The 21,118-nt window shown below is 40.9% G+C and overlaps 1 protein-coding gene across 1 annotated transcript in view; it reads left to right on the forward strand.

The window, feature by feature from the left end:
• The first annotated feature begins 5,594 nt into the window (after nucleotides 1-5,594).
• The window catches only part of CCDC171 (coiled-coil domain containing 171), a 201,129-nt gene continuing 185,605 nt past the window's right edge, over nucleotides 5,595-21,118 (forward strand). Inside the window, exons 1-6 of the mRNA XM_064176335.1 lie at nucleotides 5,595-5,762; nucleotides 5,822-5,852; nucleotides 8,784-8,901; nucleotides 10,922-11,060; nucleotides 13,230-13,404; nucleotides 17,802-17,983. Coding sequence (XP_064032405.1) covers nucleotides 5,595-5,762; nucleotides 5,822-5,852; nucleotides 8,784-8,901; nucleotides 10,922-11,060; nucleotides 13,230-13,404; nucleotides 17,802-17,983 — 813 coding nt within the window. The remainder of the gene's footprint in view (nucleotides 5,763-5,821; nucleotides 5,853-8,783; nucleotides 8,902-10,921; nucleotides 11,061-13,229; nucleotides 13,405-17,801; nucleotides 17,984-21,118) is intronic.

Genomic DNA, 21,118 nt, shown 5'->3' on the forward strand with positions numbered 1-21,118 from the left:
AGCTGACTTACAAAACTATTCCATACCATAAACATCACACTTACTATAAACTGGTAAGATTGTGCCTTTCCTCAATGGCCACCATGCCCAAAGGGTCTTTGCCTGTCATTCTTCTTGTGAGGTCTACTCTCCTCTTTACTTTGACCATCATGTTTTCACTGGAGCTTGGTGGTCACAGTGCTTGATGTTGAGCATTCATTGCCAGGAGTGCACAGCTCATGACTACTACATGGACTGAGTATAACTTTGTGTACCCTATATTATTAGTAGCATTAATACTAGATATTAAAGTATTAATTTATTTTATTAAATCTATTTTCATTTCAACACATGAGTTTCCTTCCCCTGACTCACCTTCTTTAGCAGGTGTTACTGGGTGACAGAAAAACTGGCTAAACAAAGACATTGTATCAGCTTATACTTTACCACATGTCTTAGAAAATCTTAGCCAAAAGTGGTATTTTTTGAGGTGAAAAGCAACTTGAAACAACTTTGGAAAGAGAAGTAGTAGAGCACCTTAACTGCTATGACAATACTTGCAATCACAAAGTCAGCCAAGATGACCCATACAGCAATTAGCTGTACTCTGAATTCAGTAGGAGTGTTTTCCTGACTGAGGATCATCTGCAGCTCCGTGGTTAATATAATCTGATTTTTGGTTCATAAATAACTATCTTCAGTGTAATTTTGCTCCTGTTGGGGAATTCCAACTACAAGAAAAAAAAACAATTTTTCTGTGCTTTTAAAAATATAAACCACATAGAAATACATATAAACTGATTTTAATTTGAATTGTTAATAATATTTCTCATATTTCTGATGTTATGAAATCTAAAACTTTAGACTAAAACAAAATGTAAGACTTTCTTCTGCGATTTTCCAGGTGTTGCATTCAGATGAAAGAGTCACAGCAAAGCTGGAGAGGGGGTTAGCAGGCTGGATACAAGCTAGAAAACCTGAGAATAAGGTCCCCATAGCAAGAACACAGTATTTCCATTAGCAGCACTACAGTGCATGTACCCTGTCAGACTGGTGGCCTGTGGCATATCCTGTGGTGAAGAAAAATGGCACCTTATACAACCTGGGAAGTTGTATAAACTTCCTGGGAGTTAATACACCCAATCTTCATGTATCTTCACCTATGTTATTACTTAGAATCAATACTGATTGCAGTTAAATTATGCAATGCCTTCTACAGAAAATGATAACAGAATTTCCTGCAGAACCACAAAATGGATTGGGTTGGAAGGGACCTTAAAGATCATCTAGTTCTAAACCCCCTGCCATGAGCACGAATACCTCCCACTAGACCAGATTGCTCAAGCCCCATCCAACCTGGTTTTAAATGTATCCAGGGCAGGAGTCTTCACAAGTTTTCTGAACAACTTGTTCTAGTGCCTTACCATGTTCACAGTGAAGAGTTTCTTCCTATACCAAATCTAAATCTAGCTTCTTCCATTTTGAATTTAACTCTTGTCCTGTCACAACATGCTTTTGTAAGAAGTGCCTGTGTAGCTGTCCTGTAGGCTCCCTTCAAATACTGTAAGGCTGCAATAAAGTCTGCCTGGGCCCATCTCTTCTCCAGGATGAGCAGTAACAACTCTCTTAGCCTGTTTTCATAGAAGTCTCTGCTCATCTTTGTGGTCCTCTGGACCTACTCTTAACAGTTTGATGCCCTTCTTGTGTTGAGGACTCCAGAACTGGACATGGTACACCAGGTGGGATCTCATATGAGCACAGCAGAAGGGAAGAATCATCTCCCTTTAATTGCTAGACGTGCTTATTTTGATGAGCCTAGTATATGGTTAGCTTTCTGGGCTACAACTGCACATTGCTGGCTAGTGCTGAACTTCATAGAATGGTCTGGGTTGGAAGGGACCTCTAAAGGTGCAGTAAGCGGGAGCATCCTCAACTAGATTAGGTTGCCCAGAGCCTTGTCAAGCCTACCTTGAATAGCTCCAGAGATGGGGCCTCAACTACTTCTCTGGGCAACCTGCTACAGTGTTCCACTATCCTCATGGTGAAGAACTTGTTCCTAACATCCAATCTAAATCTGCTTTTCTCTAGTTTGAAACCATTGTCCATATCCTATCACTACAGGCATTTGTAAACAGTCTCTCTTAATTTTTCTTGTAGGCCCCCTTCAGGTAAAACTTCTCATCAGCCAGCACCCATAAGTCCTTCTTCTCAGGACTGTTCTCTATCCATTCTCCAACCTGCCTATGTTTGTGCCTGGGGTTGCCTTGACCCAGGTGCAGGACCTTGCATATGGCTTTTATCAAACTTCATGAGGTTGCCATTGGACCAGAATGATTTTTTAAAAAAGGTGTTTCCTTATGGGTCCGTTCTTCGTACTATGAATCAGCATATTATTGTCTGTTAAATAACATGTTAGTATTCTGGACTGCATGTTCCCAAGTAAACCCATCATTTTCAGACTGCCTATTTCCTATGATTAACCTCATCATTTGTAGATTCTATTTTCCTAGGTAATCTGGTAATCTATAGACATCACACTATATCTTTCCTCATACTTTTAAGTGACTAACTTCTGGATGCTTTTCCAATGGTAGTTTGCGATAGCTGTGATACAATCTTGATTGTGCAAGAGGACTCAGATTTCTCATGGCATATGGAAATTCAGGTCACATATCAATAGAAAAAAAATCTGTAAGAAGTACCTTTCAAGTTACTTATTACTACTGCCTCAATGTGTATCTGCTTATGGTTATGTCAGTGCTAGCTATTTAGACTTCATCATGTGATACACATTCCAGAATACCTTGTCCACTTTTGTAGACAGATTCTCTTCAGCCTCTTGCGCTGTTGTTTAAGACTATATAGACTTACATACATTTCCCATCTCTGCAGAGGTGAACAGAAAGTATTAACCCTGTTAACTGTGCCACTCACACCATGATATTACCCCATGGTCTGGCAAAGGCCTCCAGCCACACTCCTGGAGCCATGGAAGATAACGGCAGGGACTGGAAGGAAGAACTGCCCATCATAAGTGAAGATCAGGTTCGTGATCGCCTGAAGAACCTGAAAGTGTTCAAGTCCATGGGATCCGATGGGTTACACCCATGGGTGCTGAGAGAACTGGTAGATGAGGTTGCTAAACCCCTCTCTATTCTATTCCAAAAGTCATGGCAGTCTGGTGAAGTTTCCATTGACTGGAAAAGGGGAAACATAACTCCCATTTTCAAAAAGGGTAGGAAGGAGGAGCCAGGGAACTCCAGGCCAGTCAGTCTCACCTCTGTGCCCAGTAAGATCCTCCTAAAGGCACTACTGAGACAGGAGAATAATGAAGAGGTGATTGTGTACAATCAGCATGGCTTTACCAAGGGCAAATCCTGCCTGACAAACCTGGTGGCCTTCTATGAACAGGTCACAACATTAATAGATGAGGGGTGAGCAACTGATGTCATTTACCTGGATCTGATCAAGGCCTTTGATACTGCCTGCACCACATCCTGGTCTCTGAGCTGCTGAAATACAGGTTTGATGGGTGGACCATGAGACGGATAAAGAATTGGCTTGATGGCTGCACCCAAAGAGTGGCTGTCAATGGGTCCATGTCCAAGTGGAGGCCAGTGACAAGTGGAGACCCTCAAGGATCAGTCCTGGGACCAGTCTTGTTCAGCATTTTTGTTGGTGACATGGACAGTGGCACTGAGTGCAACCTCACCCTCTTGTGGACGACACCAAGCTGTATGGTGCAGCAGACACACTGGAGGGAAGAGATGCCATCCAAAGGGACCCAGACAGGCTGGAGAGGTGGTCTCAAGCCAACCTCATGAGGTTCAACAAGACTAAATGCAAGGTCCTGCATCTGGGTTGGGGTAATCCCAAGCACAAATCTAGACTCAGCAGTGACTGTCTGGAGAGCAGCCCTGAGGAGAGGGACCTGGGGGTGCTAGTGGACAAGAAGCTCAACATAAACCAGCAGTGTTCACTTGCAGCCCAGAAAACCAACCAGATTCTGGGCTGCATCAGGAGAACTGCAGCCAGCAGGTCAAGGGAGGTGATCCTCCCCTTCTACTCTGCTCTGGTGAGACCTCACCTGGAGTACTGCATCCAGTTCTGGAGCCCTCAGCCACCTCATCCAGCAGCTGATTCTACTTCACAGCCCATGTGGAATTTGCCACAGGACTTCTGTTGAATATTTTCCTGCCTATGTTTTGGGCCACAGACATTAGGACTAGTGAGTATTCGTAACTCTTTATCCAAGTTGCTAAAAGAACTTAATTAACCTCACAAGCAGTGAATTAAGCTGCCAGACTCTCTCTTAAAGACATTTCTAAAAATTTCAAAATTCCATTGTATAGAGACATTCTGTGAAATAGTTCTGCTAACCATATCCAAGAACTTGTGTGGCGAGTTGTAAATATGTTTGGGGGAATTATTTTGTGTATATAAATAAATTATTTAATAACTTTTAAATCGTCCTCATTGCATTTTACCCCAAACTCAGATTTCAACTATTCCCCTTCATAACAACCCCCCATTACAAGAAGGATGTGGACATGCTGGAGTGTGTCCAGAGAAGGGCCACGAGGATGATGGGAGGGCTGGAGCACCTCTGCTATGAGGACAGACTGAGGGAGTTGGGGCTGTTCAGTCTGGAGGAGAGGAGGCTCTGAGGTGACCTTGTGGCCTTCCAGTATTTGAAAGGGGGCCTACAAAAAACGCTGGGGAGGGACTTTTTAGGCTATCAGGCAGTGACAGGATATGGGGGAATGGAGCAAAGCTGATGGTGGGTAGGTTCTGACTGGACATGAGGAGAAAGTTGTTCAGCATTGGAGTGGTGAGAGCCTGGAATGGGTTGCCCAGGAAGGTCGCTGAGGCCCCATGGCTGGAGGTGTTCTAAGGCCAGGCTGGATGAGGCTGTAGGCAGCCTGATCTAGGGTAGGGTGTCCCTGCCCATGGCAGGGGGGGTTGGAACTAGATGATCCTTGTGGTCTCTTCCAACCCTGAGTGATTCTATGATTGAATCTGGCTTTCACCTTAGTCAGTAAATTCAGTGTCTATACAGATTCCCTTTAAGCTGTTTTAGAGATTCAGTACTCCTAAAACACGTCTGGGATTACCCATCTGCAAACAGCCACACACCAGCACCTCCGTGAAAAAGGGTACAGCTGCCGGTCTGTCCATGCTGCTAACAGGCCGATGGTGACGTTAAAAAGGCCAACGATCGGAGTGGTCTGCTGGGGGGCAACTGGCGCTGGCTGAAAACTGCGCGCAACGAAAATGCCTCGGGTGGTCCCGAATCAAGTCCTGAATTAGGGGAGGCACAAGTCCCCAAGAGGAGGGAAAGCAGGAAGCATAAACTGCAACGTGGCACCTCTCAGCCCGGCTTCCCCAGCGGTGCTGTCCGCGGAGGCTACCGGCGCGACTAAGCAGGAATCCTATCTCCGCTTCCTAGCAAACTGAAACAGCCACCGCCGGCCGGACTGACCGCCAGCTGCCTGGGACCTACGCTTCCGACCGCACTTGCTGCCAGGGTAGTAGGCCGGCGGAAGCGGCCCTCAGGCTCCCGCCCCGGAAGGCAGGCGGGAAGGAGAGGCGAGCGCCCGAAGCCGGAGCCCGAGATGGCAGAACCACTCCCCACCACTGCCGCCCCCTGCTGCCGCACGGTCAGGGTGCCGCCGCCGCACGGTCACGGCGCCGCTGCCGCACGGTCACGGCGCCGCTGCCGCGGCCATGGCCTTCCGCCCGCTCTGCCGCGCGCCGCGCTCCAGCCGCGACCGGAAGTTGCCGTTGCAGGCGCCGCGCGCTGTGGGGCGGAGCGTGACCGCGTCCTTCCCCCGGGCCCTAGCGACCGCGCGGGCAGCGGCGGCGGCGCAGAGGTGGGATGCGGCTGGCGGCGAGTTTGTAGCGGGGATTCGGCCGTACGCCGCCGTCCTGCGGGCGGAAGGGTGGGCGCCTCGTGTATGGCTCGGGATTGCCCCGGTCGTGTCCGGCGTCTTTGAGAGTCGCCCGCCGCGGCATCTCGGCACTGTTAGTTGCTCTGGTCGACAGGCCGACGGCGGCAGCACGCTGACCACAGGCGGTGCTGCCCCGCACCAGCGGGTTGGCGGCACTCTGCGGACAGAACGTCCGGCCGTGGCGACGGGGCTTCGAGGCCGTTCTTCACCAGCGGCGTAGCCTGGGCAGCTGCCCGTGACTGTGGTTTGGCATGCTGAAGCCGTCCTGAGCTCCCGCAGGCGCCATCCACGCAGCCGGCAGCACGCCGCAGTTGCCTCTGGCATCCCAGATATGCGTGTGCTTAAACAAGTGGTATCTTTGAGGGTCGAGACGTGATGCTTTGATTTTAGCTTAGAAAAAAAATTTACTGAAAATACAGTGGTGGGTTTATTTTTTTTTTAAAAAGTTTTAATCAGCTGCTGGTGAGTTTTTGTAAGGTCCAGTGCTGAAATACTTTAGTTATGCCTGTCTCTCTATGTTTTGAAGTGGTGGATTGTTGAATCGTGGATAGACTTCTATTTGGTCACAGCTTAGAAGATAATCGAGTCCAACCCTTGTGCAGTGGTATCTTGCAACTGCACCGCGTTGCGGAGTTGCATCCGGCCTGGCCTTAAGCATTTACAATTCTGTGGCATCCAGAAGCTCTCTGAGCAAGCTTGTTGCATCGCCCTCAGCACCCTCATGTTAAAGACTGTGTTCCTTATAGGCAGTCGCAGTGACCTTGCTGAAATAGTTAAGTGTGTTCAGAAATCAATGAGGATATGACACGAGTTTTTTGGGTAGTAGCCATAAAGTGCATTGCATCCTCAATTGAGCACATCGCTTTTTTGTTTAGTTGTACAAGTCACTTGAATGCTATGTTAGTTAGTGAAATAGCATGCTTTTGAAATGTATCAGTTTGTGTCCTGATAAACTAGCAATTAATGGAATTTTGCATATTCAAAACGCTAGCATTCCCAGAAATCTTTACATTTTTGCATATGTGAATTTAGAATAATTTCAAGCAGTTTTAAAACTGCAGAATGATGCAGATGTATATAAGTGTACTAATTTTTTTTTTTTACTGCACATGTTAATTGTTAGTTTGAGTTACTGAGTTCTGTTAGGTGAAAGAAAAAGGTTTTGGAGAAAGTCTTTTAGTTAAATGTTTGGTGTTTTTTTTTTCTTTTTTTTCTTTTTTTTTTTCCCCCCTACTATTCTGTAGGAGATTTTGTCATAGATTGCAATAAAGCTTTAAAGCGTAGTATGAAGAACTAGTTTTTCAGAGCTACATCTTGATGTGAGAATTGGGCACAACTGATAGAGGTATAGTTTTGCATGCCCTGGTAACACTATGGTTTTCAGCTTTTAAGTTCCTAATAATTCTGTTTGCTGTAACCTGTGCCTGGGAGTTTTACTGGTGACTGATAGATACTTTGCAGATAAAGTCTTCAGCTGTATTCTTAGTTGAGATGGAAAGAAAACTGTAATTTTCTTTAGGAGTGTGAATGACAGCCGTGAGACAGTTACATGTTTTGGGGCTTCTGAACATACGAACATATTCTGATGGGTGGGTCTTAAAAATCACAAATTATAAGTTTAGGTGTCCTTTGTTAACAAACTGAAGCAAATTAACTTTGTTGTAATTTTCTTCGCATATTACTCCGTTTGATTTTGAAGATACTTTGTAATAACTGCGTGTTTGAATGCTGTATGATATTCCTGGGCACCAGTTGTTATGCTTTAAAAACCCAAAACATGAAAAAAACCCCCATGACACCAAAAAAAAAAACAAACCAAAACAAAAAAAGCCCCAACCTAAACCCCAAAAATGCCCCACAACCAAATTTTAGAAGCAATAAGTTTATTCTTGCTGCTTGTTCTATTAAAATTACAAATTTCCCCCCCCCCCCCCCATATTTCTAATACAGATTATTAGCTACTGAAATGATCAAAATCAGTATATAGTTAATACATTACAGCAAGTACTACTGTGTTCAATCCAGTAGAAACGGATTGTGGGCCCAAAATGATAATGACAGAGTCCAGGCTGGTTTCTTACTTTTGGACTGCAGTATAAATGTCTGCCTGCTGTGGAGTTCAGAAGTAAACCTTTATAGCTCATTAATCTTGGCTGTTGAATACAACTTACTCTTCATGCTACCTTTATTTAAAGAACTCATAAATTAGTTTGATATTCAACTTGAAGTAAATCTTATTTTTTTTAAAGGTCTATGTTATAAATACGTTCTCTGTATTGATTTCTTTATATCATAACACTACATTGCTGAGTTCTGTGTAAGAGGAATTCTGGTTAAATTTAATACTCCACTTGCATGCCTTTTAATATTGTCGATGGATCTAGCAATAAAAATATATTCAAATGGAATTCCAGGTTTATGAAACAGCTAGAAGGCTTGTATGCTTGTATATTAAGGCTGATACTACACAGCAAACCTTGCATACTGACTGAAATGCACTCATATTCCTTAGAATTATTTTGACGAGGCATGGAATTTATGGTCCTCTTAGGATAGAGAATGTAGGGAAACAATCTGCAGAAACACAGAGTTTTGTATTGACACTCTTCTGAAAACTCTTGCTGTGGATATTCTGCAATTTAATTTTATTTCATTTACGTTATTCAAGCTTAGAGGACTAGCAGCACAATTCTTTGCTGAATAAAACTGATGTCAAATTACAGTTGGTGGTAGTTCACCTAACATAGTAGTAACACTGAATAACTGTGAGTAACTGTACTTATGTTGCCAAAAAAAGGATAACTTGTCTTTTACAGGCTTTAATGTTTTTTTTTTTGTAATGGGAAAAAGTAGTTGAAGCTTGTCCAGTATATGCAATTGAAGATGATGTTCATTCTCCAGAGTTTATAGACTTAAAAAGCTGTGTCTTGGATGTCATAAGTTTGTCCTCTGCAGTCAGCTATGGAAGATGATTGGTGAGCTCCTCTTCTGTATTTTTAAATCTAGCAACGTGGTTCATGTTTTTGTGGGTGGTGGGATGTTTTTTTGGTTTGGCTTTTTTTTTTTTTTTTAGGTACTTGAAGTTAGGAATTCAGACTGAAGAAGAACCAGATGTGGTGTGATACATGCAAGTTGTGCTGTATCAATATAGCAATTAGATAAAAAGATTACTTGAAGGCATGCAGAAGGGCCATCCAGTGTGTAAGAATGCTCACACAGCTATACGAGACATGGCTTAGAGAGGAGGTTCCTGTCTATGATTGGTAACTCTGACATAGAGTTGCAGAGTGGCTTTCTACATTAGCTGAGGTGGTGGAGGTTGGCTTTTTAAGTCTTGCACATATTTTTTGCAACCTGGCATGTGTTTGATCTTTGACACAAGTATGGTAAGCTTTAATTCATTCTGTTTATCATAGCTGTGAGAGCTATTTGTTACTAGTTAAAGTCTGATTATACAAAACTGAATTATGTGAGAACAGCAAAATTCCATAAATATGACCTTTGGTTAGGAAATCGGACTGCATGTGCCTGCTTAAGCTGGAGAAGCAGAATTCCACTACTATAAGTGAAACAGTGCATGCAGGTTTTAATGATCCCTCTCTCTTATATTTATTAAGTACATAAAAATGTGTTAAGTACATGACACCCTGTGGAACAGTTACAGATGGCATACAGTTATTCTGATCTTATAGATGTGGTCTGTCTTGTTCTTAAATGGAAATAGATTACTATTTTGTAAATTACATAGATTGCATCAGAAAATGTGAAATTTCATCCTTTGTTACTGGTAATGACTTTATGGACAGCACATAGTCTGAAGTATTATTCCCCTTGCTGATAGCATTTGTGTCGCTTTTGCTAATGAACTTCAGTGAGAAAAAGTACATCATCAGGTAGAGTTCTCAGTTGTGGAAGATATTAATGTTGTCTATACACAAGCCTAAGGTTAAAGTGATATTTTTTTATTTAGAAAAAAAGAACTAGTTAAGTCTCAATGGAATACATTCTGCAATTAGTATTAAAGACTTAATGTAGACAAAAGTAAGATATCTTCGTATATTCAGTCCTGTATCAAGTTATGTCAACTTTGTGGTTAACTTAATCACATACTTAGTCGTTCTGACAACTTATGCATTTGTGTGGAGCAGCTAATTATTGCTACCAGGGTAACATATTTAAAATTATGTGAAAGTGGATATATGCAAAATAATGTGAAAACCAATTTTTAACTCATGAAGTAATGTAGAAGTTTGAAGGGACTATAACTGCACATAAGGTTATTAAACTAGCTTTAGTTAGATCTGTTTTTTTCATACTGCTTTTTTATTTTCATATTAAATATTGCCTTGATTATTTTAATATTACTCATGGTGCTCAAGGGCTGATATTTCTAATTACCGCATGGGTTTTCTCTTAACTGAAATAGTAATGGAAATCAAGATACTGAGTATTTTAGAGGGCTGGATCTTTAATTTATGTTGTCTTTGTGATCGATTGCTTGTGTGTAGTTTAAATGTGTCTATCTTCAAAGAAGCATGGGTAAAGCAATTTTCATTCCACATATGTGCAGTCATTTTGTGACAGAGGTTGCTTTGAGATGGTAATCTATATTGAAAAATTGTTGTTGGAGACAAAGGAAAAGTTGCTGGTAATTTTAATTTAAGTGATTGGAATGGTATTTTTTAAGCATCCTGAAAGTTTATTGAATCAATAACAAAGGTAATGACAAGTAATGAAAAGCATTTTGTGCTTCAATCAACTTTGTAAAATCCAGTGTGCAAATCTCTTTTAATTTCCTGCTGCTACATCTCTTGCACAATAAGCAGTTCTATATAATCTGTTTTTCAAAGACCATTAGAGAAACGACTGTGTGGCATAACCTTTCTTAAGTGAATGTTCAGAATTTCACAATAGCAATCTGATCATTCAAATAAGAAATCATTAAAACTTTAATGGAGTATTTATGTCTTTCGAAAATTAATGTTTTGCAGCTTACATAATGCCAGTTGTGAGCCACGGTTACTACAAAACCCCAGCGAATCCAAACTGGAAACTGCTGAAGTTCTGAGAAGGAAACTCTGTCAAGCTAACAAAGAAAAATTAGACTTAGCCATTAAACACAATCAAGAAGTAAGGAATTGTTTTGTTTGCTTTATTTTGCTCTTGGAATACATATAATCTTGCATTATTACAATAATACTGTTCTGGTGAGTGAGAAGCACAGTCATTAGCTGAAAAATATCAAGAAAGGTGGCACTATACAGTCCTCTCACCCATTCACAGGAACTCTTAAGCCCTTCTGCTAGCAGTGCTAGTGGTTGAAACTGCACCAAGTGATTGCAGATTTTCTGCAGGGAGAGGATCCACTGCCACTCCCATTGGTTTGTTAAATAAAATTGCTTTGTGACTTAAAGGGGTCTTACCCTTCTGCTGTTCCAGACTATTAGAGTATTGCTTTAATTCTGCAGATATCATTTGCACTTTGTAAACCTAGTACAGTCTTCTCTATCATTCTATGATCAAGTGGATCTCTGGATTTATATGTATTTGAAGAAGTCTCAAACTGGTCACTCTTTACAGTGAAAATTTGAAAACTTGGGGTGCACAAGGGCCTCATGCACCATTTTGCTGTTGTAGTTTCCACCACAAAATCAAGCTGCATTTTAAGTAGATAACCTACTTGAGAGAGAGTGGTTGTTTTTTTAACCTACTTGAGGGAGCGTGGTTGTGGGTTTTTTTTTTTTTTCTTTATCCATTTACTGTACAGTTACTGACAATAGAAGTGCTTAAGTTACCTACTTACGATGTTGAAGTCAAGGGGCTATTGTAGATGTTCTAAAGAAAGATATATTATTACTTTCTGCCTTATTGTGTTAAAATAGGTTTAACTTGATTGTCTTGACCCAGTTTGTGGGTTCTTAGTCTGAATAAGATCACTTCCTGAAGCATTTTTGTTCATTTGTTGTCAAATGTATAGATGGAGTCATAAAATTCTTTTGGTTGGAAAAGATCATTGAGTCCAGCTGTTGACCTAACACCACCATAGTCATTGAACCATGTCCTGAAGTGCCATGTCCACACATTTCTTGAACAGCTCTAGGGGACAGTGACTTTATCATCTGCCTGGGCAACCTGTTCCAAAGCCTGACCACTGTCTGTAAAGAAACTTCTCCTAATGCAAACCTAAACCTCCCTATCACAATTTTAGGCCATTTCCTCTTTTCCTGTCACTTGATATTACAGAGAAGAGATCTACCCCTACCTTACTACAACCTTACAGGTAGTTGTACAGAGCAATAAGGTTTCCCCTCAGCCTTCTCTTCTCCAGACTAAACAATCCCAGTTCCCTTAACCATTCCTTGTAAGACTTGTTCTCTAGACCCTTCACCAGCTTTGTAACTCTTCTATGGACACACACCAGTATCTCAATGTCTTTCTTGTAGAGGGCCCCAAAACTGAAAACAATATTCAAGGTGTGACTTTACCAGTGCTGAATACAGGGGCATAATCACTTCTCTACTTCTGTTGGTCACACTATTCCTGATACAGGCCATGATGTTGTTTGCCTTCTTGGCCACCTGAACACACTGCTGGCTCATATTCAACAGTCTACCAGTGTCCACAGGTCCTTTTCCAAGCCTCTAGTTTTGTGTGCAGTTGGTGTGATCCAGGTGCAAGACCCAGCACTTGTCTTTGCTATACCAATTGATCTCAATCCATCCATCCAGCCTTTACAGATTGCTTTGCAGACTTTCCTACCCTCAAGCAGATCAACACTCCCACTCAGTTTTGTCTCGTCTTCAAACTCAAGAGCATTTTGCTTGACTACTGAAGACTATTTGTCTGAAATTTATGTTCATATGTATACTTGTGAGTTATTACATGTCTGATAGTCTAGCATCTCAACATGATTGTTTTTCTAAGTGGTAAATTTAAAGAAAGTTATCAGAAAATTGTCTGTGTTTCTATTGTTGCTGTTTTTTTCCTTTGAGGTTCAGGAAGATGACAGTATTGACTTTATTTTTTTTAAGATAGTGTATTTTTGGAAAAAAGGAGGACTATATTTAAGATACATGAAATTCATCTAGGAATAGGAACAGTTTGCATGAAATCAAAGCACTTAAAATCTGCATAAATGTACATTTGCGGACTACTTTTCAAATTCAGGCAGAAGAAGTTGGCAAATGTAAAAAATATCTTTAAAGATATTCAGTATGTGTATTTCTGTAACATGATTTTTTTTTTCAAAAAAACGTTGTTGCCAGTGTTCTGAGACAAATGTACACATTTATTGTTTAGCTGTCCAGCTATGAAAGCCAGATAGTCAAGTTACGATCAGAAATTGAGAAAGGAGAGGCTCTTCGACAAAATCTGGAGTATGAATTGGCAGTCGTCAGAAAAGATGCTCGCCTGAAAGTGTATGCTGCAGAAGAGGAGTTAAGAGATTCAAAAACCAAACTTGCTGAACTGCAAGGTAAGTTTCAGAAAAGCAAACATGAAACAATGGCTAAGTCAGTTCCAGGTCAGGAATGCAAGTGAGAAGCAGCAACTTAATTAAATTTTCTAGTTACTGCTGTTTTTCTTAGATCTCTCTTATCTTTACCATCTCTTACCTGTCTGCTTTTTTAAACTTGTAGGAGTTTCCATGTGTCTGTCTCATGTGTAAATTAAAACCAACCAGTTGAATATCTCAAACTCCTTTTCTCTTGCCCTTTACCCTCTTTTCTTTCATTTCTGTCTTTGTACAGGATTGTAATTATGGTGGCTGTCGGCACATCACAGATATCATAATCTCCAGCAGTCCTGCCTTTTCCACTTCAAGTGAAAAAAAAGTAAAGGGCTATTCCTGTTCATTTGTTTAAAGCATTTCCAAAAATCATTCTGCTTTCATTCACCTTTTCAAAGGTTTCATTTTTTTAATTCCTCATGTGTAGTTTTAGCTTGACCTTCCTGCAGTCAGCAGTGACATCTTGAACTAGATCAGGTTGCTCAGAGCTCCATCCAATTTGGCCTTGAGTGTTTCTGGAGATGGGACATCCATCATTAATCTTGACAACCTGTTCCACCTTTACCACTCTCACTATAAAAAACTTTCTTCCTTATATCTACTCTAAATTTACTCTCTGGTAGTTTAAAACCATTAATCCTTGTCATTTTGCGACAGACCCTGCTAAATGGTTGTCTCCATCTTTCTAATAGGACATTTTTAGGTACTGGAGGGCCTTAACAATGCCTTCTTTTCAGGCTGAGCCCAAACATTCTCAGCCTTCTTTCATAAGCAAGGTGTAGAGTCCTCTAATAATTTTTCTTGGGCCTACTCTGGACCTGCTTTCTTGTGCTGAAATTTCAGAGCTGAGCACAAGCAGAGTCTCACCAAAGCAGAGTGGAGGAGCAGAACTGGCTCGCTCAACCTGTTGGCCGCACTTCTTTCTATGCAGCCTAGGATATGGTTTACCTTTTAGGCTGCAAGTGGGCACTGCTGGCCCATGTCCAACTTTTCATTCACTATTACCTCTAAGTCCTCTGCAGGGCTGCACTGAATTGCTTGATCTCCAGCCAGTATTAATGCTGAGAGTTGCCCCTATCCAGGTGCAGGACCTTGCAGTTGGTCTTGTTGAACCTCATGAGGTTCACGTGGGTCAACTTCTCAAACTTGTCCAGGTCCCTCTAGATGTCACCCTGTCCCTCTGGTGTGTCATCTACACCAGTCAGCCTAGTGTCATCTCCAAAACTTAACATGCACTCAGCCGTGCTGCGTCATTGATGAAGATATGAAAGAATACTGGTCCCAGTACTGAGGGACACCACTTCTCACCAGTCTTCACCTAGAGATTGAATTGTTGACCACTACTTTCTAAATATGACCGTCCAACAAATTCGTTTTCCACTGAACAGCCTATCCATTAAATCTGTATCTCTCCAATTTAGAGATGTGGATCTCATTGTATTTGTTTCTCTTTTTATAGGTAGTGGAGTTTTTATATTGTGACAGTAATGTGTGCAAGGGAAGGATTTTATCTAGACCTTTATTGTACTCTTTTTGTACTACTTTTGTATTCAGAAACTCAGATGTCTTTGATACTCCTCAACAGAGAGATTCCTCATTCTTAAAAGTAAATGAGGTACATTCTTAATTACTTAAGTAAATACAATAGCTTTTTAATCTAGTACATGAAATGCGTTTGCAAATTTGCTGAACCTTTGCTGTTCCACAAAGAGTTTAAAGCAATCCTCATGGAGATTTTATCCTTCTAAGAATGGAAGGAGATTTGGAAGCCTGTAAGCACTGAAAGTATCAGATGTATTTCAGATAATTAGAAAGTTGAACTTTTCAATCCTTTGGAGAACATGAACACATACAGAATAATCTTACAGATTGCAAGTTGGAAGGAGGTATTTCTTTGCCCCTTTGGAAATTCTCCTGCGATCATAAACTGAACTGTTTGAACTGCGTATTTCTCACTTAAAAGCAAGCTAGCGCATGCTCATTTTACTGCTAGTTTGTCAACTTGGAAGTTATGTGTGTGTATTTTAAAATACTTTAGGTCTTGCTTAAGGATTTTTTTGTTGTTGTCATTGTTTAGAAAACTCATTAACTGTGGTATTGTTCACAGCTGGTGGGTGTTGGGTGTGGATCTGCAGGGCAACCTGTGTGGGAAGAAAGATCTGGGTCTGCTCAGAGCTGATCTTGGGCAGTCCTACAATGAGTAAATCTACTTACCAGTGTGTGCCAAACCGCCCGCCAGAGAGCATGTGGTATCTCTGCCAAAACATGTTTCAGAAAGGGTGGTAAATGCCAAGAACTAGAGAAAAAAAAAAAGAGGAAAATAAAAGAAATAGCAGGAGAGACAGAAGCAGAGTACCAGCCTGAGCAGGTGCTTGGGCCAAAGGAGTGACTGCCCTTACAAGCACTGTGATGGTTTGGGTGTTCCCCGCTCCCCCACACTTTAGAAATCACCCAGACTAGACTCAGCCGGCTCTGGGAATATGAATGAAGCTATTTATTTACAGCTGGCACAATATACAAGCAGATATTTACAGTATGTACAGTTATATACAGAAATATACAAGGTAAAAAGTAATACAGAAACACAACTCCCGTCCCAGAAACCTGAGTCCTCAGGAGGGGCTCTCAACCACCCCTTCACACTCCCCCTACCCCTCTCAACCTTACCCCAGTCCCAAGGAAGAATGGAGTTTCAGCCAGAGAAGCAAAGTGAGTTAGTCCAAAATGGAGGGTGAGGTTAGAGAGATGCAACTCAGCCAGCAGCCTGAGTGAGAGTGATGCTGAGTGTGTTATCTAATGTTTTTGTTTCTTGTTCCTATACTTCTCAGCAAGCCTGTGAGTGAAGTAGACATCACCATTGTTTTCTTTCCACATCCTGTAGTCTAGTTCTTCTCACCAAAACATTCTAGCCTGCTTCAAACTAGCACAGGTGCCAAGAGGCAGGACTTACAAGGGTGCTGTTGCTGATGCAGAAACATGGTGACACCAAGTCTGTTGGGCTGCCTGTGATTTCCCCAAAGACACTGGGCTAATATGTGTTGAAAGAATTGAACAACAAAAAGGGGGTTAAAAGAAGTTCTTCAGAGGCAAGAAAGGTTTTCCTAAATCTGTGTGTGTTAGTTTTTTTCAATACCCAATATTAGTAACTGCAAGTCCATTAACAGACAGTGATTTACAGTGACTGTAATTCCTCTGCCTGGTGGAATTTTGTTCTGTGGCAGGTGCTAAAGAAGTCAAATAACCATGGTGTTGCTTCTTGATTCTTTGTAACTTAACTGCTTGTTTTTAATGGTCACTTGGAGCCTTACACCTGTTGTTTGCGGCTTTGTTTTGACCCCAGCTTATCTCCTTGGATGGAAGGCCTTATTGGTGGCTTATCCTCTTCAGTACCTTTTCAAACTGTTTTTTCTGCTGTTCTCAGGGACACTTGACTTTGCCACCTGAGGGTCCTTTCCTAGTGTTCTACTGATCTTATGTACCATCTTAATCTGTCTCCTGTTTGTTTTCATCTCCTCTGAATAGGAAGAAATTTGGAGTTGGACTGGATGACCTTTGAAGGTCCCCTCCAACCCAAACCACCAGTCTCTGATTCAGAAAACTGGTCTGAATTGAAATAAAAGTCTGTTAGAAAGTGATGATCACTTAAATGTCCATTTAGCTAGTTGCAGTCAGCAAAATGAAAAGCTGCTACAGTGTACTGTCATCTTAGAGTCAGTTTGTAAAATAAGCAAAGTTTTGCCTACTCAGACTTCTTAAATAAAGGGTAGTGAAAGTTTCCATGGCACTTAAGCTTTATCAGAGGAGGATATACAATGTTACCCTATCTGGGGGTATTTGCATGGCTGAAGATTAAATCTCTTGAGCAGTGATAAATTTCCTTGGAAAAGCTTAGAGCTAAGGCTTTTTTCACTAGCCCAACCTGCCTTACGTCTTCCTGTAGCCCCTTTTGTGGGGCAGGTGCCAATCTTTACTGTCACTTTAACTGACTTAAAAATGAATTATTAATGTTTATATCAAATTATTGGAAATAAGCTGGCCAGATGTTGCAGAATTCTGAAGTGAAGTCCTTGATGCCATGGAGACCTCACCTGGAAAAGCTACTTGATGTTCCTATTCTTTTCTGAAAGGAGAGGTTCTTTAATTTATAAAAATCTCTAATGGATTCCTGTGTCCTGTGCTATAGGTACACAGAACTTGGTAATTTCTTTGTACTGGAGGTGGTGCTCTCTGGTGCTGCAAGTGTTAATGTTCCATGGGTATCACAGTGCACAGAAGAACTGGCAGTCGTTACACACTTTTTTCTGAACGTGCTTGGTAGATGTTACTTGTCTTCTTTCTTTTTTTTTTTTTTGTCTAAACAATAGTATTGAATGAAAAACTTCATCAGAAAGTGGCAGAAGCTGAGAGAACATTTTGTATTGCTCAGCAGAAGTGGAAAGAACAACAGCAAAGACTTGCAAGTGAGAAGGATGATATCCGCAGAACTTGTAACAGTCAATACGAATTGCTGCTTAAAGAAAGAACCCAATTAGAAAATGTTTTGCAGGTATGATATACTAATAGTTGGAAAGTTGTGTGAGATGATATCTGGAACTTTTTTCTTGCCTACTATGTGCTGGGTTGAGGTTTTCTGGATTAGGAAAGGAGTCCCCCCAAACAGCTAAATACTGCAGTATATTTCTGAAGAGATAGCCTTATGTTTACTGCATCACAGGCTTTCTGGTTTTGATGAAATGTATTGTGGCTCATTTTTGTGGTAAACAGCTAAAATTAAGCCACCTGTGAACATTTGCACTGTCATGCAAGGCTGAGATAGTGAAATCGGGGACACACATCATTTAGCTTCTCATTCCATTTCACTTTTGCCTTCCTGAGTCTAGCATCTAATAGCCTGCAAACATGAAAATAATTTATATAATATGGAGATTAAAGACTATCAGGGAACCCAAACAGTGGTGATGGAATTTCCAGATAGGCATTGTACGTTATTCACTCTGTGCCACATAGCAAAATTTCCAACAGGTCATTTTTCATATTTGATTAGGAAAAAATAATGTAATGATATGACATATCCTTATAAACTGTTTTAGATTGTGGTTTTTTTTTTTTTTTTCATTCTTCAGATAATTTATTTAATTGTATTTAAGAAAAAAAGTATTTTTTCAAAGTTGAGTTGCACTGGTATGCTTAAATGTCTTAGATATTAAAAAGTAATAAAAATGCTGCCTTTTTAATACAGCCAAGTTACGCAAAACTGAATTATGTTTCAAGGAAATCTAGTAGTATTGTGGCATGGAAGTGCTGAGTTAGCACAATCAACATTACCCACACCACAAGGACACAAATAATTACCTATATTGGTTTGACCATAATTGGAAAATTCTAATGAGAGAAATTAGGTCATTGGTTGTAAAATAATAGTGATGATAAAGTCTATATCATTCATTGGTTTGCTAACAGGGATAAAAAGCCAAAATGTAAACAATTTGTCCCTCTTTGCTCTGGAATGCTTCTTCTCTTCACTTCTCCTTTGCTTTGCTCTAATCCTTCCACTAACCTTAGCTAAGTAGAAAACAAGTAAGCTTTGCTGATTGTATGTCTGAGGGAGAGAGAGAGGGTGGCTTTGAGCCTGGTCTGTGCAGTTTCTTTGTCTGGAAGAGAATTTGTATTTCTGTATTATTTCTAATTGTATATAATTGTAAATACTTGTAAATATATTGTGTATATATATGCTTGTAAATTTATCTTTTCTATAAATACAGCTTTATCTCACTTCCAAGATGTCTGAGCTGGTCTGGTAAAATTCAGTAGTTGGGGGTGGGGGGATGGGGAGTTCCTAACCCACTACATTACCCAACTATAGCTGGTAGTTCTAATTTTTTAATCCACAGTTGCATTACTGATATCTTAGTAATATAATAATGCCATCTGCAGAAAATTTAGAATGTATTCATCTATAGTTATCCTTCAAAGAAGTGTGGTGCAGAGCCTCTGTTAAGGTTGATAGCCATTTACTTCTCTGCATGATATATGCAGAGAACAATTGCTACAAAGAGGTTCACTTTTTTATTTAGCAAGGCTTTTTCTATATTCCTATATTCTTCTTTTATAGCCCCCTCTCTGGCATGTCAAGACTGGATTTAGTTGGTCTGGGTGCTGGTCAAGCAGTAGAAAAATAGCTGTTTTCTTTCCATCCAGTCAGCTCCAAGCCTGGGACAGTATCAAAAAGTGTTTCCAAGTAACAAAGTAGTCCCTTCCTGGCAGCATGATAGCCACATTCTGACAGCAAACTTACCTGATGTACTACGTTGCAATACTGTTGTTCAGATTCTGTATGGCATCTGTAGAAGCATCTCTTAAAAATGAGGCAGTGAGAATGTGTATTGAAAAAGTACTTTGAAGGGATTTTTCAACTGTTTGAAGGCAAGGTCTGGAAAGAGGTGTAATAATGAGACCTGAAGTAGAAATCGGGTAGTGTGCACAGTCAGAAAAGCAGTTGCACTCTGTTACGTTAATGATCAGAAGCCCTGAATTTTCTCTGAATAAAGGACAGGAAGAAGTTTCTTCTTCTGCCTTCTCCCCAGTAATTTTGTGGATATGTTCAATGGTGCATTGATGGAACAGTTAGGAGAATCATAAAGGAATGTTTAAGCCCCCTTTGTAATCCTGTGCTAGGTTAACAGAGCCTTCTCTCCCCTAACACATAAGTGAGGGAAAGTAACACAAAGAAACCTTTGAGATAAAGGAGTTGAGATAAAAAGTGGTTTACTATAAACGAGATAATACTGTGCACAATTACCTTACCCTATTTTGCAGAAAATCGCAGCAAAATGCAGGAGCAGCAGATGAAGCCAGTGATTCACCTGTGATGGTTTGGGTGCTACCTGCCCCCTACTCTTATGAAATCACCCAGACTAGACTAAGCCATCTAGAAGTTAAGGAATAAAGCTATATTTACAGCTTAGCACAATTTACAAGCATAAATATACACAAATATATACAGTTATATACAATTTGAAAGTAATACAGAAACACAGTACCCTCCCAGAAATCAGAGTCCCCAGGAGGACTCCCGACCCAAACCCCCTTCCCCCTCCCTTTTCCCCTCCCTTCAAAAATAATCAGAACAACCCATGTATATCTCACATGATAAATCTGGAAATCTGAGGTGAGATGTCAAAAAGACGACAAGGAGGGCAAAAAGGTTAGGTCGGATTAGAGTTAAGGCAGAGACAGCCACAGAGACCAGACCACCAGAGAAAAGGCATAGCCAGAAGTGAGAGCTGAGAACTGTGTAAGAAGTGAGTAACTTATCTATATTTTGAGTAGTTGTATTTCTCAGCAGAAGAATGGGTGATGTAGGGTACTGTTGTTTTTTCCTTTGCTCTCACAGTTTGAGATTTAATTTCTCTCGGAAAAATACTCTATTTGGTTTCAAACCAGCACACTATCCCTCATCCTTCTGGCCTTTAGCCAGCTCAGTGGAAAAAGACAGAATGATTACCTCTTTTTTTTTCTCTTGTTCCTGTGATGGCTCTGTTTTGTCCACAGCCTTTGCAGGATGAGCTGCTCTTCTTGGGTACTTCTTCGTTACAAGACAACTGACACTGGCACAGGCTGTCTCTCTAGTGCAACTGCTTAGCCTGTTGGTCTGGTCAGCCCAGAGACCTCCTCTTCCTCT

This window comes from Pogoniulus pusillus, chromosome Z, assembly GCF_015220805.1.
Source record: "Pogoniulus pusillus isolate bPogPus1 chromosome Z, bPogPus1.pri, whole genome shotgun sequence".
NCBI lineage: Eukaryota > Metazoa > Chordata > Aves > Piciformes > Lybiidae > Pogoniulus > Pogoniulus pusillus.